The 24,753-nt window shown below is 39.0% G+C and overlaps 2 protein-coding genes across 7 annotated transcripts in view; one reads left to right on the top strand and one right to left on the bottom strand.

Moving 5' to 3' along the window:
- The first annotated feature begins 13,792 nt into the window (after nucleotides 1-13,792).
- On the top strand, nucleotides 13,793-16,095 carry LOC103999693 (transcription factor PCF5-like). The gene is made up of 2 exons (XM_065179064.1): nucleotides 13,793-14,011; nucleotides 14,127-16,095. Exon 2 carries the CDS (start codon nucleotides 14,547-14,549, stop codon nucleotides 15,780-15,782), a length of 1,236 nt encoding a protein of 411 aa, XP_065035136.1. The 5' UTR covers nucleotides 13,793-14,011; nucleotides 14,127-14,546; the 3' UTR covers nucleotides 15,783-16,095.
- A 292-nt stretch (nucleotides 16,096-16,387) lies between these two features.
- Nucleotides 16,388-24,753, bottom strand: part of LOC135671115 (putative callose synthase 8) — a 33,887-nt gene continuing 25,521 nt past the window's right edge. For 5 of the 6 annotated variants that reach the window (XM_065179057.1, XM_065179059.1, XM_065179060.1 and 2 more), the window contains 13 exons: nucleotides 22,656-22,762; nucleotides 22,473-22,571; nucleotides 22,278-22,373; nucleotides 21,926-22,100; nucleotides 21,740-21,851; nucleotides 20,080-20,199; nucleotides 19,887-20,002; nucleotides 19,704-19,787; nucleotides 19,505-19,617; nucleotides 19,194-19,423; nucleotides 17,251-18,099; nucleotides 16,974-17,159; nucleotides 16,388-16,883 (listed from right to left, as the gene is read on the bottom strand). In XM_065179057.1, the coding sequence (XP_065035129.1) occupies nucleotides 16,653-16,883; nucleotides 16,974-17,159; nucleotides 17,251-18,099; nucleotides 19,194-19,423; nucleotides 19,505-19,617; nucleotides 19,704-19,787; nucleotides 19,887-20,002; nucleotides 20,080-20,199; nucleotides 21,740-21,851; nucleotides 21,926-22,100; nucleotides 22,278-22,373; nucleotides 22,473-22,571; nucleotides 22,656-22,762 (2,518 nt within the window). In that variant the 3' untranslated portion in view covers nucleotides 16,388-16,652. The remainder of the gene's footprint in view (nucleotides 16,884-16,973; nucleotides 17,160-17,250; nucleotides 18,100-19,193; nucleotides 19,424-19,504; nucleotides 19,618-19,703; nucleotides 19,788-19,886; nucleotides 20,003-20,079; nucleotides 20,200-21,739; nucleotides 21,852-21,925; nucleotides 22,101-22,277; nucleotides 22,374-22,472; nucleotides 22,572-22,655; nucleotides 22,763-24,753) is intronic. The other variant, XM_065179058.1, reaches the window with a different exon arrangement.

Raw genomic sequence — 24,753 nt, 5'->3', positions numbered from 1 at the left:
TGACACCTATGATTAGCAACAACACCTCAATTCACCCCCACATACTCCCCAATTAGTTAGTTTTGTCAAATGTAAACATCGACATATAGTTAAAATTGGTCTCACGCTTCTACATTAAGCATCCTTGCCATCAACTGTTTGGTCAGCAGCTTTTCATATAATAGTATATCTCATTAATCATATGCTCACTCTAGTCCTATAATATCAGTTATAATTTAAAAAATTATTTTACAAGCTTCCAAACCTTCATAAACTCAAAATCTTTGGCTATTTATGTTATCTATGGCTACATCCGTATGCCTCAAATAAGCTGACACTATGATCTAAGCCTTGCATTTTAATAGGATACTCTATTGAATAAAATGTTTTTCGATACTATGAACCCTAAACTCAAAAAGTCTCTGTATCACATCATGTTATTTTTGTGAAGTCTACTTTTTCTTTTCAAAACCATGAGTATCCTACCTTGCAAGCTACTTCAACAAACATATATCACTGGAGTATCTCTCTGACCTTGTCACACAAACCTCCCACAACACCATCTAGTCCTTACCCTCAAGATCTGCACACTATTGTTACTCAAGTTCAATAGCTCCTTTCTCCACTCCCTTCTTCGGAAGTTTCCGCTACTGATGTAGCAATACCCTCGGCAACACCTTCTCCTAGACCTAGTGATATTGAAGTGTCATAGGCTAGCTCAGCTCATATCAATGTCTGACCATCGGCTATACCAACAACACAATCTACCACTTCTATAGCCCCTAGACATCCAATTACAACACACTCCAAAAGTGGTATTTTCAAACCACGTTAAGTCGTTGACCTGCATGCCATAACAAACTCCTCCCTTGAGGCTAATGAACCCACCATAATCATTCAAGTTCAAAAATCTCTTCACTAGTATAAAGCCATATGTGAATAATATGATGCTCTCGTCCATAACTCTATATGGACCTTAGTATCCTTTCATTACAAATAAAACATCATTGGGTGTAAATGAGTTTTTTAAAAACGGAACCCAGACGGATCCATTGTCAGATATAAAGCAATAACCTAGTGTTAACTTCACAAAGACATTTAGTCCTATTATTAAACCTACAATAATCTGATTTATTCTAAGTTTGACCATCTTAAAAGATTAACACCTATGATAACTGGACGTTAACAATGCCTTTTTTATAAGGGACTGTAACTGAAGATGTCTTCATATAGCAACCTCTTGGCTTCATTCATCATCAATATCTAAGGCATGTCTGCAAACTACAAAAAACTATTTATAAATTTCGTCAAGCTCCAAAAGCTTGGTACACTGAACTTGGCTCATTTTTGACATTAATTAGCTTCAACAACTCCAAGTCTGATACCGCATTATTCCTACGACAATAAAATGGAGGCACAATACATCTTCTAGTGTATGTGGAGAATATTATTGTCATGAGCAATGATCCTCTAGAGATTCGAACATTCTTAAAGCAATTGATCGATCGATTCTCTCTCAAAGATCTATGAACTTTGAGCTACTTTCTAGGAATGGAAGCAACATTTATATCTTCAAGTCTCTTCCTATCATAAAAAATATATATTCAAGATTTATTATCATAGTCAAATATGTAAGATGCAAAAGAGGTTACAACTGTTGAATCTCATATTTTGATGATGAAACCAATTGATAGTATTTATGATTTGATCTGCGTTTTAAGTGATGTAGGATGCTTTGATCAGGGAGAGACAATTAAAGTAGGAAAAGAATCATGTTGGGCCGAAGAAAAATATGTTAGAAGATTGGACGTCGAGCCGAAGAATCGATCGACATATCGACAGAAGGCTTCGGGCCATGAGTTCGGGCATCAAGCCAAGAAGAGCAAAAATTATGCTAAGGAAATCGGAGTTGCGGAGGTCAACTAGCCGATTGGGCAAGAGGCCGCAAGAGAGGACAATGCGCCAAAGAATCGGACGAAACATCGAGGAACCAATGATATGCTGGACAACATGATTCAAGCTTTGTAATAATTGTCTAGATCGAAGTAGGTTTTTATGTGTGTAGGATTAACTACAATAGCAAGGCATAAAGCAAAATGAAGTCTCGGAGTCAAGAATGCAATTTCGTTAGGAGTTCGAGAGTTCGTTGGAAGTCCGGACATTCATTGGAAGTTCTACATGAATTGACCGAGAAGTCTAGGAGCTTGCCAAAGAAGCTTGTTGAAACTCGCTAAAACGATCATCGTGAAGTCTAGGAGCTTATCAGGAGTTCGTTGGAACATTGTCGAGAGATCGTCGAAAGATCGTCAGAAGAAACCTAGACTTACGGACTTTGTTTAACTTAGTAAATATCTTGAAATTTATAGTTAGCACATAGTTAGGATTAGAATTGGGCTAACCCAATTAGAGGACAGTTGGGCCCAAGTTTGGGTTGTGTTGGGCCAAAAGAAAGGCCGAAACAATGACCAAACAAGTGAAACCGTTGTGGCACAGTCTCTGAGACTGTGTCAGGCGGTGGTACCACTAGTCTAGGCGATGGTACCACTTAGACATAGTCTTATAGATGGTGGTACTACCCAGTGTCAGGCTGCAGGCGGTGGTACCGCCCGTTCCCTGAAATTTCGGGGATTTGAATTTTAGCTCCATTTTTGAAGTCATTTGAGGTCTATAAATACCCTAGCTATTCCTATAGGGAGAGGAAGAAAAGTGAACAAAAACTCTATCTTTCTAGAGTTGAAAACCCTTGTAAAGTATAGAGTCCCTCCTCCTAAAGTTTAGAGATCATTCTAAGGGAGAGTGTGAGGGAAGTTTTGTAAAATTAGGGTGTAAAGGTTCTCTCCTGAGCCTGTAAAAGGAGAATAGAGTTGTAAAAAGGAGATCGATCTTCGCCTATTAAAGAAAGATCATTAGTGAATGTCGGTGGCCTCGATGGAAGAGGAATCGGGAGTGGATGTAGGTCACGATGACCGAACCACTATAAACTTGGTTTGCATTTACTTCTTACAATTTACATTTACTGCAAACTGCCCTTCTTTACTCTCACTGCTCTACTTCCTCATTACACACTTACGTATGTGTTTTAAAGTTAAACATATATTTGATCGGTTTTAATCATATGAAGATTTTTCAAACCGACGTTTTTATCTGCTGCACTAATTCACCCCCTCTCTTAATGCCGACTCGTTCCTAACAGTTGGTATCAGAGCCATGTATGTTTCTCATTTGGTTTAACACCCAAGAAAAATGGTTATTTTTGGCTTTCAAGATGGTCACTCTCTCAATCATCCTCCCTTGTTCAATGGGACGGACTACACATATTGGAAAACTCGAATAAGAGTTTTCTTGCTTTCTTTGGATTTGAACTTACGGAATATTATCGAAAGCAGTTTTCAAAGGTCTTCTCTTCCAATGAACCATTGGAATGATTTAGAGAAGAATACTTTTTCTTTAAATGCTAGAGCTATGAATGCTCTATTTTACACTTTAGACAAAAACAAATTTAATTATGTTTCTATATGCGAAACAGCTTTCAATATTTGGCACACTCTTGAAATCACACACGAAGGCATTAGTTGAGTAAAAAATTCTAATATAAACCTTTTGATGCATGATTTTAAATTTTTTTGGATAAAGCCAAGCAAGACTATTGGAGACATGTACACCTGTTTTACGGATGTCATCAATAGTCTAAAAGCTATTGGTAAAAGTTTTTCGAATCTTAAAATTTTGAATAAAGTTTTACAATTGTTTTTTAAAAATTGGGATTAAAAAATAACAGCAATACAAGAATCAAATAACTTAAACTATTTTCCAATCGAAGAACTTATCGGGTCTTTGATGACCTACGAAATGACCAATATGATACATAACGAACTTGAGAACAACCTTTCAAAGAACAGAAAGGATTTGACACTTAGAACAAAAGAAAACCACTTGAGAGAAAACTCAACTGATGGTGATAATGATGATCGTGATGATCGAACTCTTAATATTAAAATTTAAAAAGTTCATAAAACAAGAATCAAAAATTGAAAATGAACTTAAAAAGAAGAGGTTGCCAAAGAAGAATAAAGCATTTTGGGATAAAACGAGTACCTCTGAAGATGAGGAGTAAACCAAAAAAAGGCGAGGTGGCGAACTACTCCTTCACGGCTTTCCACGACGAGGTAACCAAAAACCCTTTACTTTATTTCAAAATTACATGATGTTTTTCATGAGTTATCTTTAAATTTAGAAATATATAAAAATAAAAATAAAAGGGGATCATGCATTTCTTTTACTAGCTAATTTCGAAAATGATAATGATAATTGCATGTTTCATGAAAATACAACAAAATATAAATCTAATAATTAATCCTATGTATGCTTTTAATAAAAAATAATATGTATCTAAATTGATGATTTTTTAATGTGATTAAAAATGCTTCATGTTTAATGAAATCATGCTTGATGATTTAATAATGTATAATGATCATGCTTAATGAGTTTATATTTCAAAATTATACATGATAATTCTTATAATTTATGGCTTATCGATTTGTACCATAATGAAAGTTACATTTTCGGTTTTAAAAATGATGCATGTTTTGATTTGGCATAAATGAAAAAGACATGCTTATATGAAATAATATAAGTATCATATTTGACGATTTTATATTTAAATTATGCATCATGATTTGAAGTAATTATTGATCTTGATGATTTCAATAATGAGATTTACTCTTTCGATTTTAAACCATGATGTATGGTTTTCATACGAAAAATTTGAGCATGTTTATATGAAATCAATCACTTAAATCGAAACAACTAAAACGAGGAAAATATTTTTTATAAAATTCCTTTTTCTCTATCTTATTGATTTTAATGAATCTATTTGTATCATTTTTGTGAATCTCTTAAAAGTAACTTTGTTGATTTAACAAGTTGAATGATTTGAAGATAAATGATGATTTTTCTCTTGATTATAACTTGTGAGATTTTTTTTATGAATCATCAACTTGATTTCTCAATATTTGATGCATGAGATTTCTTTATGAATCAAGATCTTATTTTTGAACTTCTATGTTTCTTCTTACTATTTTTCTAAAAAGAAAAGATTAATGAATCTATCTATATCCTTTTTATGAATCTCTTGAAAATGATTTTGATTTAATGATTTGAATTTGAATGAGCTTTATCTTGATTTTTCGAGATTTAAAAATTACTGTAAAAGAAAAAAAATTATAAAATTAATTTCTTCCCTTCTTTTTGACAATGACAAAGTGGAAGAAAGAACTAGTTCTAAAATTATGTAAAATTTGCTAGTTTGCATGGTGCAAAATGTGTTAGCTTGCTTAATGTAAAACTTGCTATCTTACTAGCTTTATATCAAAAAATTACTAGATTGCCCATCTCAAAGGAGAAGCAAAGAATGCTAACTTGTATATTTTAAAAAGCAAAAGTTTTTTTCTTGAACACTTCAAATATTGCTAACTTACATTTTTTAAAAACGATATAAAAATTTGCTAGCTTGCATAATGTAGAACTTGCTATCTGGAATATCACCAAGACTTGCTAGCTTGCAATCTCGAGAGAAGCAATAGTGCTATCTTGCCTATCTCAAGGAGCAAAACATGCTAAACTTGCACATATAGCAAAATTTATAAACTTGCAAAACTCAAATTTTTACTAGTTTGCATGATGATAAAACTGAAGAATATATTTATAATGCAATAATTTGAACTATAATATGTCTAAAACTTGAAAGTTGCACTTCTAATTTTTGTTGATGACAAAAGGGCAGAAGTATGATGTTATGCATAAGTTTATGATAACATGTTACTTGGATTTTTGAATTCAAGAGTTCTATCAATATGACATATTGCTAGGGGGAGTTAATGTTAACTCCATCATCAATTGGTTATCGTCATCAAAAAGGGAAAGATTGTTGAATCTTGAATTTTAATTATGAAACCAATTGATAGTATTTATGATTTGATCTGCGTTTTGAGTGATGTAGAATACTTCGATCAGGGAGAGAATTAAAGTAGGAAGAATCATGTTGGGCCGAAGGAAAATATATCAGAGGATTGGACATCGAGCCGAAGAATCGATCGACGTATCGACAGAAGGCTTCGGGCCATGAGTTCGAGTATTAGGCCAAGAAGAGCAAAAATTGTACCAAGAAAATCGGAGTTGCGGAGGTCAACTAGCCGATTGGGCAATAGGCCGTAAGAGAGGACGATGCGCTGAAGAATCAGATGAAGCGTCGAGAAACTAATAACATATCGGACAACATGATTCAAGCTTTGTAATAATTGTCAAGATCAAAGTAGGTTTTTATGTGTGCAGGATTAACTATGATAGCAAGGCATAAATCAAAATGAAGTCCCGGAGTCAAGAACACGATTTCGTTGGGAGTTCGAGAGTTCGTCGGAAGTCCGGACGTTCATCGGAAGTTCTATCGGAATTGACCGAGAAGTCCAGAAGCTTACCAAAAAAGCTTGTAGGAACTCGCTAAGAAGATCGTTGTGAAGTCCAGGATCTTGTTGGGAGACCGTTGGAACATTGCCGAGAGATCGTTGGAAGTTCGCCGGAAGATCGTCGAAAGCTCGCTAAAAGAAATCTAGACTTATGGACTTTGTTTAGCTTAGTAAATATCTTAAAATTCATAGTTAGTATATAATTGGGATTATAATTGGGCCAACCCAATTAGGGTATAGTTGGGCCCAAATTTGGGCTATGTTGGACCAAGAGAAAGGCCCAAACAATGACCAAACAAGTGAAACCATCGTGGCATAGTCTCCGAGACTGTGTCAGGTGGTGGTACCATCCAGACATAGTCTTCTAGGCAGTGATATTGCCAGACTGGGTGGTGGTACCACCCAGTGTCAGGCTGTAGGCGATGGTACCGCCCGTACCCTGAAATTTCAGGGATTTAAATTTTGACTCCATTTTTAAAGCCATTTGGGGTCTATAAATACCCTAGCTATTCTTGCAGGGAGAGGAAGAAAAGTGAACCAAAACTGTGTTTCTAGAGTTGAAAACTCTTGTAAAGTATAGAGTCCCTCCTCATAAAGTTTAGAGACCATTCTAAGGGAGAGTGTGAGGGAAGCTTTGTAAAAGGGGGTGTAAAGGTTCTCTCCTAAGCCTGCAAAAGGATAATAGAGTTGGAAGAAGGAGGTTGATATTCGCTTATTAAAGAAAAATCGTTAGTGGATGTCGGTGGCCTCGACGGAAGAGGAATCATGAGTGGATGTAAGTCATGATGACCGAACCACTATAAACTCAGTTTGCATTTACTTCTTGCAATTTACATTTACTGCAAACTACCCTTCTTTACTCTCACTTCTCTATTTCCTCATTACACACTTACGTAAGTGTTTTTAAGTTAAATATATTTTCGATCAATTTTAATCGTACGAAGATTTTTCAAACTAACGTTTTTATCCGCTATACTAATTCACATCCCCCCTCTCTTAGTGCTGACTCGTTCCTAACAACAACTCTCCTCTCTACTAGTAAATCACTCAAATTATGTGATGAAAGCCCTACTACAGACTCCACTCAATACCGACAAGTACTTGACTCATTACAGTACTTGGCTCTTGCCAATCCAGATATCTCATTTATAGTTAATAAATTATCACAATTCAAGCATCGACCATCTACTACGCATTGATCTATGGTCAAATGAATTTTGCAGTAACTTAAAGGGACCCTCAATCATGACCTCCTTCTCCGTAAACACGCCCCACTTCATCTCTATGATTTTGTTGATGTTGATTGGACAGGGAACTTTGATGATAGAACATCCACATTGGAGTATATTGTCTTCCTTAGAGCTAATCTAATCAGTTGGAGTTTTAAGAAGCAAAAGATAATCGCATGGTCTACAACTAAAGCTAAATACTATGTCATCGCCATTGCTATTGCTGAACTCAATTGGGTCACAAATCTACTCAAGGAACTCAACGTCAACTCCACCATTACTCCTACAATATATTGTAATAATGTTGGAGCTACCTACTTATACGTTAATCTAGTATTTTACTCACGCATGAAATATATTGCCATCGATTTTCACTTCGTGCGAGATCAAGTTGTCAAACATGTTAGTTTGGCAAGTCCCACATAGTCCCACATCAGGAAAATCAAGTTTGGTATCTCCTGTTTAAACTATAAATAAGGGCCTAGGCTTTGAAGTCAGATGCACCACAAGAAAAATCTAAGTGTTTGCTTTAGGTTTAAGTCCACACTCAGTTACATAGTTTGAGCTTATAGTTTGGATTTTTCTTATTTAATAGATTCGGGTATTTTATGGCCTAGGAACATCTTCCTAAGGCATTTGTAATAGTCCCTCTTTTATAGTAGTGATTTGCTCCTCTTTCGTTCGTGGATGTAGGTCAATTGTCCGAACTACGTAAATCTGGTGTTCTTGTCGTTTTTATTTTTTTCGCTTAATTGTCTTTGTTGGGTTGCCAAAATTACCCTTTGGTAAATTTCCTGTGGCTAGCTCTAACAAACTAATATCAGAGTCTGGTTTCGGGATCTTTTGGTAACAATAACAATAATAAAGATCGTTGTCGAGAAATTCGATAGAAATATCAATTTCGGCATATGGTAACTCAAGATGGAGGTCATTCTGGTTCAAGACAGAGTTGATTTGGCACTACAAGGGACTGAGAACATTCTAGATGGTACGTCAAAGGAAGATCTTGCGGGTATGGATAAGAAGGCCCGATCAAGTATTATTCTAAATCTCTCTGATGAGGTTTTACGGGAGGTAGCTACAGAGACTATGGCTAAAAGCATGTAGGATAAACTTAAAGCCTTGTATATGAAGAGGACAGTGGATAATCGTCTCTAATTGAAGCAAAGTTTGTATATGCTTCGAATAACTGAAGGTACATCTATACTCTCACATCTTGATAAATTTGATTCCTTAGTTATGGATTTGGATAATATAGATGCGAAAATTGATGACGAGGATAAGACTCTATTACTTTTGTATTCTCTTCCCCAATCCTTTAAGTATTTTCGTGATACTATGATTTATGAAAAAGAAACAATTTCATATAAGGAAATTAAATCTGCACTAAAATCTAAAGAGCAGATAGACAGAGATATCACTGGGGAAAGTAGAGGGAATCAGACTAAGGGTCTGGTTGTCAAGGGTAGAATGGATAAAAGAGAATTTGATAGTAGTAGATCTAAATCTAGATCTAAATCCAGACATAGAAATTTGGAGTACAGATATTATTATAAAATAGGGCAGATTAAGGCTGATTGCTTTAAATTAAAAAATAAATTAAAGCAAAAGGAAAAAAATTGTTGAGAAAACTACTGAGTCTACCGAAGCTAGTGTAGTAGCTAATGAGAATAATGGAAATATTTTCTTTGCTACTGATGACAGGACGAGGTCTAAAAATGAATGGATTTTAGATTCGGGTTGTTCTTATCACATATGTCCTAATAGAGATTTGTTTTCCACATATGAATCTTGTAATGGTGGAATTATTTTGATGGGCAATAATGCAGCATGTGATGTTGTTGGTAGAAGAACAATCTGAATTAAAATGCATGATGGTATTGTGAGGACGCTCACTAATGTTAGACATGTTCCTGATTAAAAAAAGAATCTCATCTCTTTAGGCACCCTAAAGGCCCTTGGGTGTAAATACGCAGTTGAAGGTGGAGTTATGAAAGTTTCTAGAAGTGCTCTTGTTATTGTGAAAGCTTGTAGGTCTGGTAGCTTGTATATTTTGCAGGGAACTACTGTCACAGGCTCAGTTGTAGTCTCGTCATCATCATTGTCTGATTCTGACATCACCAAATTATAGCATATGCGTTTGGGTTATATAAGTGAAAAATGTTTGAGCATATTGAGCAAAAGGGGTCTACTTTGCGGATAGAGTACTTAGCTACTGGATTTCTGTGAACACTGTATTTCTGGAATGTATAAAAGAGTCAGTTTCAATTCTCTGGTAGTTCACAAAACGAAAGGTACTCTTGACTATATTCATTCAGACCTTTGGGGTCCAACTCATGTTCAGTTTAAGGGTGGTGCCAGGTATATATTGACTTTCATTGACGATTATTCTAGAAAAGTTTAGGTTTATTTTTTGAAACATAAAAATATTTTTTTTCTAACCTTTAAACAACGGAAGGCTTTAATTAAGCAAATAGGTAAACAGATTAAGCGGCTTCGAATAGATAATGGCATAAAATTTTATAAAGGTGACTTTGATGAATTCTACAAAAATGAAGGAATTATTCGACATCACACTGGTAGGATGATGCCTCAGCAAAATGGTGTGGCCGAGCGTATGAACAGAACACTCTTGGAGAGAGCAATGTGTATGATCTCAAATGCAGGGTTGACAAAGGACTTTTGGGTAGAGGCGATTAATATGGCCTGTTACGTTGTCAACCGCGCTCCTTCTGCAGCACTTAACTTTAAAACTCCGAAGGAAGTTTGGTCAGGTACTCCTGCTGATTACTCTAGTTTAAAAATTTTTGGGTGTCCAACATACATGCATGTAAATGAAGAAAAATTAGAGCTTCGAGCGAAAAAGTGCATTTTCCTTGGGTATGCTTCTGGGGTGAAAGGATACAGATTATGGTGTTCTGATCCCAAATCCCCAAAATTTATAATCAGTAGAGATGTTACTTTTGATGAATTGTCTATATTAACTTCCAAAGAGGAATCTACTAGTTGTACAAATGACAGTGCGCAGAAGCAAGTGGAGCTTGAGATTGGTAGTTTAGATTCTTTTAAGTTGAACTCTTTTACTCAAAGAATACCAGTAGATAGTCCCGAATCTACTAACAAAGATGATATAGAGGAAGAGCAATATTCCATAGGCAAGGATAGACCACGGAGAGATATTCGACCACCACAAAGATATGCAAATTTAGTTGCATATGTTTTGTCTGTTGCAGGAGAAATAAGTGAAGTTGGTGAGCCTACCACCTACTCAGATACAGTTTCTTATGATAATTCCGCTAAGTGGTTAATTGCGATGAATGAAGAAATAGAATCTCTCTATCAGAATAGAACTTGAGATCTTGTGAAGTCGTCTTCGGGTAAGAAAATTGTTGGATACAAATGGGATACTATTGCTGAGGGAAAGGTCCTTGTTCAGAAAATTCATACGAAGGGCAATCCAGCTGATATGCTTACGAAGCCACTTCCAGTTTACAAGTTCAAGCAGTGCTTGGACTTGGTTGGTGTTTATTGTTGGTGATTGCCCGTTGGGGCTTTTGTGAAGAAGGTGGAGCAAGTTTTATTGGGACATGCCAAGATGGAGATTTATTAGTTTGGCAAGTCCCACATAGTCCCACATTAGGAAAATCAAGTTTGGTATCTCCTGTTTAAACTATAAATAAGGGCCCAGGCTTTGAAGTCAAATGCACCACAAGAAAAACCTAAGTGTTTGCTTTGGGTTTAAGTCCACACTCAGTTAAATAGTTTGGGTTTTTCTTGTTCAATAGATTCGGGTATTTTATGGCCTAGGAACATCTTCCTAAGGCATTTGTAATAGTCCCTCTTTTATAGTAGTGATTTGCTCCTCTTTCGTCCGTGGATGTAGGTCAATTGATCGAACCACGTAAATCTGGTGTTTTTATCGCTTTTATTTTTTCTGTTTTATTGTCTTTGTTGGGTTGTCAAAATTATCCTTTGGTAAATTTCCTATGGCTAGCTCTAACAAAACATCAGCTACGTGCTTCTCACGTATATACGGCTGATCAACTAGCAAACTCACTCACTCACGAAGCCTCTCGTCCGTAAACTATTTTCGTTGCATCGGTCCAAGATCAGAAACCTTGATAGGAGCTTAATCTTATGAGGGTATGATAGCATATAAGATTTTTTTAACTGCACGAGAAAATCTCGTTGATCATTTAAGGAAAATCCACTCTTCTAACATATATAAATAGATATTATATTCAACTAATTAAGGTGCTTTATCATTATATTACAATTTATCACTATCAAAGTCTAAATGTATCTAATAATGTTAGATTTTGTTTGTGTTTGACTCCCATCTATTTATTGTACGCCGGCGTGTCTTGTTGTCAGCAACTTGCGGAAATAATTTGTTGTAAGAACGAAGTGCAGAGTCAATAATTAAGCTACGAGAAGTTTGTGCTTATCCTCCTAAGTTGCACATCGAAGATTTGCTACTCCTAATATATAGTTGGAATTACATGGTAGAATATTGTCTTCAGCTTCAATATCATATTTTGAAATCATTAAAAAATAATTTATTTAATTTTAATGGATTTGTTTTTGATAGGAGAGAGAGAGAGGATGAAGTCAATTAAGTCATTTCGATAGGACGGCTGACATCGTAGTTTCAAATAATATTCCTCGACGAGATGAATACTAGGGTTCGAGTGAGTGCATGGCTTGATCCAAAGAGCTCGAGATCGTGTTCATAAGAGAGGATTCGTATAATATATATTCTTAATGATGAAAGGTTATTTAGATAAATTCTCTCTTGAGAAGTGCTCTTATTTTTAGAATTTTCTAATATATCCTCTTTTTTTTTTTCCTAATACTTGAAATATTGCAGTCACCTATCTTCATCATTTTTCTATAAGATGAACGGATCTAGTCATAGTATTTTCAACAATACTAAAAAAAAAAAACACTATGATGTAATATAAAAAAATATTATGTTATAGTGTTTTTTGTATTGTGTTATAATTTTTATTAGTATTAATAAAAACACTGTAATGCAATGTAGAATCACTATAGACACATTGTTTTTATGAAATTTATATAAAGACATTGTGCTTTTGTAGTATTTTTGTATCGTGATACAAAATTTATTGTAATATTTGTTTGATATTATTAAAATAAAAATATTATTATTTCAAATAATAATTCAAAAAAGGAAAAAAAATATTTCAAAATTTTATTATTTAAAATAAAACAATATTTTTTTAATTCACCCAATTTATTTGACTGATATTCTAATGCTACTTTATATCTCTCTTATAAGGATTCAAAAATACACTACAAAATTACTAAAACAAAAGCTTTCTCTCTCTCTCTCTCTCTTTCTATATATATATATATATATATATATATATATCACCTCGGGGAATGTCGTGATGGATTGGGGGAGGGGGGAAGAAAGTAAAAGAAGAGGAGGCAGTGCTTAGATTCTGGTGGGCATGGCACCGACCGCGTGCCAACCATTTCTTTATGCATACAGATCCGGGCGTTGTAATCATGGAGCAGAGCAGAATGACGCGTGGAGCGACAGCTTGGGATAGCGTTTCATAGCATGGATACGATGGCAATCTCAATACCACTATCATCATCATCCTCATCCTCCTGCTGCTGCTGCTGCTGCTGCTGTTGCCCACAGTTCCGAGTACGGTTGACAATGTTAATGACACAGGAACAAGCGATGTCGCTGTCGGGAGAGAGAAGAAGGCAACAACAGCAAAAGGTAATGGGCAGGCTGCAGTTGGTCAGAGTGACCTCGAGGAAGAAGAAGAGGATGGACGGGGAGGAGGAAGAAGGGTCGTTTGGCAACGCCATGTAGCCACGGGTGGGGAAAAGGTGGCTTCTCTTTTCGCAAAGGCGCTTAAAGGAGTCGGTGACCGAGAGAAAGGGACAATTGTCACTGTCCTTCAAGCTCAAAAGAGGAGAGAAAGAGATGGGAGAGGGAGAGAGAGAGAGAGAGAGACAGCAGTGAGGATGGAGGACTTGCTTTTCTTATCTCTTCAACAGCGGACTGAAGAGGTCAAGGCTGCTGCTTCGGGGTCTTTGCCTCTCTCTCTCTCTCTCTCTCTCTACCCTCTGCCCAAGACTGGCATCCACAGGATGGGTTCTTCTTCCAAATAATAGGCCCAGGCCCACTCTCTCTACCTCCCTCTCTCTCCCCCTCTCTCTCTTGCGCTTCTTCGCGTCCAACTAAAACCCAAACCCATGTCCGCATTCCTCGTCCTTGCAGCTGTTCCACAGGATGTGCTTCTCCGCCCTCCACTTGGTTGAAGCGATGTGATGGCTGGGATCGGAAATCCGACTCAGGTCTCCTCTTCCTCAGCTGCGTTCTTGATCAGCTGAGGATCTACCTTTTGTTTCCTCGCTTCTTCTTTGCGTTGAGCTTGATTCCGAGGGTTGTGTTGGTTGCGTAAGAGCTCAGGTGGTGGTGTCCGGTGATGGACTCCTGGGGCTTGGATGGCCAAACCTTTTGCAAGCAGGAGCAGCAATGAGAGGAGAGCGAGATGCTACCAGTTTAGCCGCAGAAGGAGAAGGAGAATATGTGGCAAGAGGAAGCAGAGAGAAACAAGATCTGGTAGCAGCAGCAGCAGCAGCCATAGGTTGGTGAGATCGAAAGCTGGAACAGGGACGCAAGAAGAGGGAGAAGGATCTGGATCCGACAGAGGCTCCCTATCTTCCGATTCCGGCGGAACCAAACGAAAGCGGAGGAGGAGAAAGAGAGGTAGAAAACGGAGGAGGAGTTCAGCTTCATCAAATCCACCGCCACGACTGGGGCGCTTACGTTTCTTCTTCTTCGGCTGCCACCGCTTCCTTCTCCGAGTATGCCCGGCTTCCCGAGAGGATGGGGGAGGGTTACAGCCACCAAAGCCTCTTCCTGCAGCAGCAGCAGCAGCAGTTGCAGCGGCCGGTTGCGCGCTCGAGGCTCGGCGGCGGCGGCGTGAGGGGCGGCGCGGTCGGGGAGATCGTGGAGGTCCAGGGAGGCCACATTGTGCGGTCCACCGGCCGCAAGGACCGCCACAGCAAGGTGTGCACCGCCAAGGGCCCCCGCGACCGCCGCGTCCGCCTCTCCGCCCACACCGCCATCCAGTTCTACGACGTGCAGGACCGCCTCGGCTACGACCGCCCCAGCAAGGCCGTCGACTGGCTCATCAAGAACGCCAAGACCGCCATCGACGAGCTCGCGGAGCTTCCTCCCTGGACCCCCTCCGCAACCGTCGCCTCTTCCTCCCGCCCTCCTCCACCTCCTCCTCCCAATCAGTTCCCGTCCACCGAGCAGGCCACCGGCGAGTCCAGCAGGAAACCGATTCCAGTAGCCGATCCAGTCGCTTCCGTTGCTTTCAGCTTTGGCGGCGGCGGCGGTGCTAACGCTAGCTTTCTGCCACCATCACTGGACACCGACTCGATCGTCGATACGATCAAGTCCTTCTTCCCAGTGGCTGCTGCTTCGGCTGCTACTTCGCTGTCCTCTACCCCTTCCGTTGGATTCCACACCTACTCATCCGACCTTCCGTCGCGAGATAGCAGCCAAGTCAAATACCTCCGCCTATCCCTCCAATCCTTCCAAGATCCGATCTTTCGCAATCCTGAATCCAGCCACCATCATCGCCACCACGGCCAATACCACCAGAGCTCAGCTCCTCCCACGCACGACGCACACTTCCCGGGCTCCGTCCAGTTCGCGTTTGGCTCCGACGAACAGGGCCACCGGGTTTCTCCGTGGAACGTGGTGGAATCGAGCGGCGGCGACTGTGGCGGAGGCCACGCATTCAGCTTCCCACCACCGCAGGCGGTGCCGCTGCACTCTGTGCTCGGCCATAGCCAGCTTTTCTCTCAGAGGGGACCCCTTCAGTCCAGTAACCCGCCCGAGATCCGAGCTTGGGCCGACCCTGCAGCTGCAGCTGCCGCAGCCGATCACCGGATGCAACCTGCGCTCCATCCGTCAATCTCATCCATCGGTTTGGCATCTGGCACCGGCTTCTCAGGGTTCCAAGTCCCGGCACGGATCCAGGGCGAAGAGGAGCACGACGGCATCATCACCGGCAAGCCGCCGTCTGCTTCCTCTGCGTCTCGCAGTTGATGGAGTCGAACAGGGGAAGCGATCACCAGCAGTCTAAAACACTTGTGTGTTCTCACAGGATTGCTTACAGAGGAGAGTGATGGGAACCCCATCATCTCTTTATGACTCTCTGGTTGGTCGGTGCCCTCACTCCTCTCTGTCATTTGCTTCTGCTTGTGTTCTATCTTCCAGTTGCAGTAGCAGTAGTCGTAGTAGTAGTAGTAGTAGTTGTTGTTGTTGTCATTGTTTCTCATGGTTTCATGCAACTCAAACTGCTGTCTGTGGAGATTTGCTTCTGTTTCAGCTCTCAGGAATAAAAGCAGTAGTTTTCTGAGTGGATTGAGCAATGACAGGGAGATGGATGCTTACTTGGATTGGAAGTGACTGTTAATGACATGTTCTGTATTGCCTAAAAGAAGTGGCCATGGCACCATTTGAAGCTTCATGGAATTAGTATACACATTCCCATCACAGTTGAAGATTCTGAGGGTTATTCTCTCTCTCTCTCTCTCTCTCTCTCTCTATAAACAATGGCAGCTTTTTGTTCCACCCACTTCCATTTTATGTTGCTTGGTCACTGGAGATGCTCTTCTTTGAGCAGCAAAAGCACATACAACAATTGGAAATCAGAAAGATTGCCAGGTTAGAATCCGATCGTATTCTGAGACCTACAGCTTGTGTCCAACATCTCTTAAAAGCCAGCAAGAAGTGCTCTTGGTTGCATCAATATTTAATATTGATGTTCTAATTATTTAATATTTAACGTGGACAATAAGTTCTTTGTCCATTCCATTTTTGATAGTCTATATTTCTTATGTTAAATCTTGCTTGATAGAAAATAATAACAATCATATCATACACAATCAAAACTTAGTCATCCAGAGTCCCGAATTATCTGAGTTTGCTTTTCCCTGCAAGAATAGGTTGAATGTGCAGCTGCCGGTTGAATGCCTGGTTGAAGAGGACCCGCGTCTGGATGGCTGATATGACAGGCATCCATGCCAAGGCTGCGATGGGTGCAAAGAGCACACAGCCCATCCCAGAGTCGTAAGCATACGCTACGGCTTGGATGGTGTCCCACACACCCGTGTACTCGAGCTTGGGTCTCAGAACTTGAGCGATCTGCAATCAAACAACACCGATAAGAAGATATCATGTGCGATGTGTGTGTGTGTGTGTGGTGTATTTAGATATAGATATATATATACTCACCAACAGTAGCCCCCAGCCAGTGGGTATGAAGGCAAGGCAGCACACAAATAGATCCATGATGGAGAGCTTGCATACGCTCGATAGAGTGATGATGCATGCTATCGCACTTAGAAACAAAAACAACTTGAAAACCCTGAATAGAAGATGATGCTTCGCGCTAAGCCGGCGACGGCCCACATGTATCAGCTGCATCATAGTTAGTCATCATGATGGTACGAGGTAACATGTATCTTCTTCCAAAGTAGAAAAGCAATGAAGCAGAGTGGACGTAGCGTACCTTGACCAACGAGAACACGGCAACAATCACAAACCATGAAAGCACATAAACCACGATGTTTTTGCTTTGGTGTGATATGTCGAGGTGATAAACGAGTCCATATTGATAAATGAAGAACCGCAGGGAGAGAACAACTTCGACCATTCCGGAACTCAACCCCGAGTGCCGAAAATGAATGTGCTCGGCATTCCACCATGATTCCCAACATTTGTCTGGCTGTATGCCGATGCCGCCCTGATTGTTCATCCACTTGTTCCAGTCAGTCCAGTCCTCGACGATCTTTCGCCACACGAATCCAGAAGGATTGAAGAGGAAGGGCGTGAACAACCAGGTTCCCGCCATGAACCATGAAGAGTAAGTGATCATGACATACGCCACTGTGCTCTCATAAGTTCTCCTGAACAGGTTGTAGACGATCAAGAGGAAGAGCAACTCGAATCCTTTGACGAAGTGGCTTCGTGAGTAGAGCTGATAGTTCTCAGAAAAGCTTGCGTGGAAAACCACGAATTTGCGACCGGTGGGTCGGTATTTGGCACCACCGTGGAGAAGGGTTCTTCCGAAATGATGGGCCTTCGTTCCGAGTGAAAACGTGAAGAAGATGGAGGCCAGCTGCAATTGCATGAGAATGAAGTCACTCAAGGCCAGACGGACCCCCTTCTCCAAACCAAGCTCCATCATCATGGGTAACCCGGTAAGGAGTCCTAGTTGGAGGAAAGACTGGGATGCAAGTGCTGTTTCTAACGATTTTACGTTCTGCATTCGAGCCTCCGTGATTAACGCCTTCTCCAGTCCACTAAGAACCAAGTATAGCTGGCCATAGAGGAATATATAAACCCCAAATATTGATATCTGCGAAATTTCCAACAAAAGGTAAAACCGATTAGTTAAGAGGAACAATCAATGCATGCATGTTATTATGGAAGAAGAAGCCAGAATAAATATTACGTCAACTCGGCAAAGAGGATGCTTGTAAGACAAAAAGAAAGAAACGATTATAAAGTGTGCAGAGGATCGGGATTCCAATAAGGCTGGCTATACAGGAATCCCGGTTCTTCTTGAAGTTACTGACAGAAAATGCCGATGGATAAAGATGAGTGATAAAGGGTTCAGGATTTTTGTATGCTCTATGCTAAAGTGTTTTGATCCATTTAAAATATTTGAACAAGTAGGTAAAGATATTGATGCATGGTAACATGCATGCACAAAGCTTCTTACAAGAGATCTACAAGTTGTCACCCCTACTAGTTTTATTGTATGTTCTATGCTAAAGTTTTTTTTTCCATTTAAAATATTTAAACATGTAGGTAAAGAAATTGATGCATAGTAACAGGCATATACATGCACAAACCTTGTTACAAGAGATCTAGAAGCTGTCACTCCTACTAGTTTTTTTGTATGCTCTCTGCTAAAGTTTTTTTTCCCATTTAAAGTAATTGAACATGTAGGTAAAGATATTGATGCATAGTAACAGGCATATACATGTACAAAGCTTTTTACAAGAGATCTAGAAGCTGTCACTCCTACTAGTTTTTTCGTATGCTCTATGCTGAAGTATTTTTTCCATTTAAAATATTTGAACATGTAGTTAAAGATATTGATGCATAGTGACAGACATGTCCATGCACACAAAGCTTCTTACAGGAGATCTAGAAGCTATCACCCCTATTAGTTTTTTGTATGCTCTATAATAAAGTGTTTCTTCCATCTAAAATGTTTCAACATGTAGGTAAAGATATTGATGCATAGTGACAGATACGTACATGCACAAAGCTTCTTACAGGAGAGCTAGAAGCTCACCCCTACTAGGTTTTTGTATGCTCTATACTAAAGTGTTTCTTCCATCTAAAATGTTTCAACATGTAGGTAAAGATATCGATGCATAGTGACAGATACGTACATGCACAAAGCTTGTTACAAGAAGAGATCTAGGAGCTGTCACCTACTAGGCTGTTGAAGTAAAACCCGACCGTCGTGAAATAACAAGAAAGCATCCGGAAAAAGTCAAAGCGTTGCCCAAGGCGGTAAATGTCACGGCTGAGGGATTGTTCACTGTTTCCATTTGCAACCTTCGCTTCGAATTTTGATATCTGATTAAGACCAACATCACGTCCTTTGCCAACTTGCATATACTCATTGTAGGTTACATATCCCCGACGTAGTGTGGAATTAAATCCTGCAAAAAAGAAAAAAAAAAACTAAATATTCATTCTTTAACAATATAACGATAGTGATGAACGTAAAGAGACATGCCTACCAGCAAAGACGTCCTCGCTCAAATTGATGGTTTTAGATGCTTTGCTTACACCACCTCTTGTCAGGTGAAATACCCTGTCGAATAGATCTGGGTGTCCATAATGAAACCTCACCCTGCATGTGTGTCGATTTGGCGATCCTATTAAAAAGCAGAGAACAAAAGGAAAAACAAGAAAAGAGAAAAATGGTGCGGCCCTTGCCTGAGGGGATTTGCAAGAAACCTTTGCCCGATGGTGACAAAACTAGTCTCTTGATAGGACATGAACCCCGCAAGAGATGAGACACTGCAATTATCGAGAACAAACCGTACGTAAAACAGATGCTCCGGAGTTGAATCATCATCTTGTTAACAAAGATTTGACAGGAAACAATGATAGACCGACCTTCCGGTGAATATGTGTTCCCTGAGACCAAGTATGGTCGGAGGGTTCTCTCCATGATGTCTACGAAATTCTTGAAGAACATTTCTCATTTTATACGCTTCTTCAAGATAATTGTCCTGAAAAACCAGAATGTTAAACACGAGGCTGAAACAGCAGCAGCTAAGGTAACATGAAAAGCATCTGAAGCACATACTTGGTTCATATCAATCGTTTGTAGGGCATCACCACGAGTGAAAATAATTGCATGGTTTTGATTCTCAGGCTTCCCTTCGCCAATAATCGGTGGGCCAGGTAACTTGATACGATATATCTCCTATAGGTATTCCAACAACCAGTAACGAAATGCAAATAAGAATTTGAAATGACAAAAGAAAAAGAAGAATGAGACTGTCTGTAAATTCTATACGAATTTCTGTTCCATCTGCAGCCAACAATGTGAAATATCAAATGAAGCACAATATAAGCCTCGTTATAGTTTCTCTTAGATACATAGGACAATTTGTTCCTTCATTCGGTGATCATCAACACAAAAAGAACAGAAAGGTCATGCAGCATTTCCGTCTGTCTCAGAGTTTTGCTGGCCACATCAACAGACTTTCTAGGTCGACACATTCGAGTCATCTTTGTTTTTTCGTTGCTTTATATTTTTACCCGTTATCTTCTGCTTAAACTCCTTCTCAAGGCTTTTGATGATTATATGAACTCTAATAGTTCAAATCTAATTTCTGATCCTCTACAATCCATTGTTTTGATGATATGCAACCTAAATTAGAAAGAGATGCATCTGGTCAAGCACAAGTTGCAAAACCATTACAAGCAGAGTAATTAAAAGTAAGGTATGTAATATCGTACCATACCGGTGTTTCGAGGTTGGCTCAGTACGGTACGGTACCATGTAGCACTGTAGCACGTTTCATCCGGTAGCGGGCAGTCCACGTACTGGTATGCCGTCGAACCAGTACGTACTGCTTGTACCGGGTGGTACTATTCAAAATTTCATACCATAATTAAAAAAACATATTTGACCATTTCCAAAGAGAGAAGATCAAGTCATGAGGTAATTCTCAATAATAGGGGAACGGATTTGATGACAACAGAGAAATAGGAACTAAAATTGAATATAGAAAAAAAAAGGGGGGGGGGGGGGGGGGGGGGAATTTGTAGAACCGATGTTGGATAAATGACATTAGATGGATCATCCACTGTGGAAAAAGGTTGGACAGATTTTACATCTAGCATTAAGAGCAAGGATTTAGCTTCGTGTGGCACTTGGTTGTTGACCAGATGTTCCAGCAGTATGCACGGTGCTGTGTCAGCCAACACAGCTACAAGATCTTGGTCATTGATCTTTCCAGCCATGAGGATCTCCTATTAGCAAAACATTACCATCTATTGATTCTGTAAATTTCAAGGCGAGGTAACAAAGGAATGGTGTCTTTACTTCCGACCAGGACAATCATTAAACCGATACAATCCCATGAATGAAAGACGAGGATAAGGAACTCTCAGATCATTCCATATCTTGTTGGATTAGCCACCAAAGTTTGTTAGAACTTCAATTTATTAATTTCTATTTAAAAAATATTCATACTATATAAAATAATCTCAGCATAAAAAGAAAATTCAATATCATGAATGATAACAAAATAAGGATTTTAAATTACACCAATTATTCTATTTGATAAAATAACCTAAACAGGATTGTTCAATCATGCAGAGAAAATCAGATGTTCCTGGTTTGCGGTTAAAGCTCTAGCACAACTACAACCATTGCTGATGTAAAGAACATATAACTACAAAACTCAAAAAACAAATCTGACTTGGTACAAGTAAAATAATTCGAGGAGCAATACCTGATCGAGATTATTGTCTGCCTTGACCAGTACAGAAGAATAAACCTGCCGTCGATTATCAGCCGAGTTAACTTCTTTCTCCTCGATGTAAGCAACACGTAATGATGGATATCTTGAATATCAATCTTAAGTCAGTAATAATGAGAAATGAAAGATGCAAACTGCCAATGGATTTTCAAAGGATACCTTATCATCAAATCAAGTATATCCTGAGCATGTGGATCACCTGAAGATTTTTGCGCTCCAAAATTTTGGCAAGAGACGACATAAGTGAATTTCATATCGGCTAATGCATCAGACTGAGCTGACAATGCATGCTGGCTGTTTCTCTTGTTCTGTTCTCCATCAATAGCAGCATATCCTTTACAGATTTATGGTTTAACAATTAACAAATAAGAACAACTTCCTAGCTTATAAATGTAAAAAAATTTTATTTCTAACAAGGTACAAACTTCATTATGTAAATATTTCAAGAGATTTTAGAAAAAGTTAAGAACCATGATGGAAGAATAGGAGATTTTTTAACAAAATTCAATACCTGCTTTAAGATGTACCATTTCCCCACCTGAATCACTAGCTCTGTCCAGGAATGCTTGCAGTTTCAAAGCCTCCCTATAATACATCATTCCTCGGACTGGTTCAGTGATAAAAGAAAAATCACATATTAGATTTTTTTATAACAAACAAACGAAGCAAATCAAAGCAAAGGCATCAATTTCTGTTCTCTTATCACCAGTGCGACTCAATGTTTGTCCACGGAAAGAAGCCCAATATTGAATTTCTTCATTTGATGCCTTAGGACCGAGACGTTCTAGAAAGTTTGTCCACTCATCTAAAATAAAGAAATGAAAATCATTAGCAACATGCATATGGAATTAAGAGACAATATTTACGACAAAGCCATTCCCAAAGGTACCTGGATATATTTTTTGCATATATGAGAGAATGGATGCCCCATCTTGACTTGAGTGAAGCTCCTCATGTGAAAATTTAACTTCTTCCATATAGTAAGGAGTCATCACACTAATTTTGAGAGAATTTTAGACCATAAAATTTCATGGAAAACCAAAATTTTCTTTTAATGGATAATAAAAAACCAAAAGAATATCATTGACTAATGCTCTTCATTTCAAGGTTTGCCATGCCGCAGCATGCCACTCAATATGGATGGTATGTATCGGTTCTACAAGGAACTCGTACGGACGGTATATATCGGTTTATTGGTATGTCCTACCATAGTATGTGTCAGTACATCAATACGGTTAGGTATATATCATATCGACGGCCGATTGGTCTATCAATACGGACCGGTAAGACGAACCATGCTTCATTTTACTAGTTCAGCAACTTTTTTTCTTTGAAGTAAAGAATATTAAAAAATAAAAATTTTACCATTTAAGAAAAGCCTATTTGTCACTACATGGAATTTGATTAGGAAAATGAATTTCGAAATTCAGTTCAATTAGTTTAGTAGTTTTGCAAATATCACTGAGAGATATTATAATAATCAAGTGGAATGAGAAAGAATGGCAGACAAGGTAGGTTACTACACACCATGTAAATCTTGATAACTTGATATGAATTATGACATTACTACAATTTAAAACTTCAAACTTCCTTAATATGCCAGAAAACAATAGGGATCCTACATTTATTATCTTTGTTGAAAATCAATGAACTTTAATGGTACATATCAAGAAAAGCACTCTAAGAGTTTCTTTTTCAAATTTGTCATGACTGACGATAATTCCTCTGGCTGGTAGTGGTTCAAACCAAGGTTCGCAATACCGTACCGTACCGGTATTTCGACCTGGGCTCGGTACCGGTATGGTACGGTATACCGCTCGGTACACCCAGGTGTACCGAGCAGTACACCTGGGTATACCGAGTAACTGCTACAGTGCTACAGTACTCTCGGACCGGTAACAATCGGTCCGCGTACCGACAACCTGTCGGACCGGTACGTACCGCCCGTACCGGGCGGTACGGCTCGGTACGGCAGACCCTGGTTCAAACATACTAAATCAAACCCAGCATAACAATAGGCAAAATTGATATCCTACACCCAACTTATCTTACAAGGGCCATATGAGATAAAATCTTCTATCACCAGGTTGAGTCACATAATGTTAGCCAAACAACAAATTTTGTTTAATTACTTATTTCCATTATGATCCGACCCTTTTCTAGGCTTCTATAGCATGGGTCAAGTAAGCCCTAAACTTTACTGGTGTTACCAGTTTTTAGTTCCGCCTTGTTGGCAACTTTTGGAGGCCAATCTAGGGCCAATTCAATTGTTATATGGTCTTATAGTCTCTTCCTTAGCTTCATGGATTCAACATTCATCTTTGATACCAAACCTTTATTTGTTAGAATCCCACTCATGGACCCAGACCTAGACATGAGGCAGCCATTTTCAGATTCAAGTTACACAATTTAGCATCAGCACCAAGAGCGCTGGCTCCCCACCAAGGAGTTAACAAGCAGGCCATGTTACCACTAGACTAATCAGTGCTTCTCTTTGTTGGTTAACCACATGGGAGAGCACGCAAGCCTACTAAGTGACCACTTGATCCTACATTTACATAGATAGTCCATGCCAGAGCTTATGCTGGATTCATGCTGACTCCTAGTATAACACTGAACTTTAATCAGCGTGTCACAAAAATCCAACATCTTACCTAATTTGAGCAGTCTAATGGAAAACAAGCTACATCAGCCCTATTCCAACACATTGAGAACATTTCTCTTTGTTGTTACTTTCTAAATAATTTTCATCACTGTTTCTAGCAACTAGTTTAGTAAGTCAGAAAATCCTCTTTTGAGCGCTGGGAAGATGGAAACATGTACAAAAAAATTAGAAAAATTAGCACAAGGGCATTTAGATGGAAGACTAATGTTACTTAAAAAAAGGAATTTCTTATATTCGTGGAAATTAAAGATATCACCGACTAAATTCAATTACATCCATCAATTCTCACTGGTCCTTGATAAAATATTCATGCATTATTGTT

The sequence above is a fragment of the Musa acuminata genome, unplaced genomic scaffold (assembly GCF_036884655.1).
Source record: "Musa acuminata AAA Group cultivar baxijiao unplaced genomic scaffold, Cavendish_Baxijiao_AAA HiC_scaffold_1138, whole genome shotgun sequence".
NCBI lineage: Eukaryota > Viridiplantae > Streptophyta > Magnoliopsida > Zingiberales > Musaceae > Musa > Musa acuminata.
The sequence above is the reverse complement of the archived record's forward strand: the minus strand, read 5'-3'. Positions and strand labels throughout refer to the sequence as shown.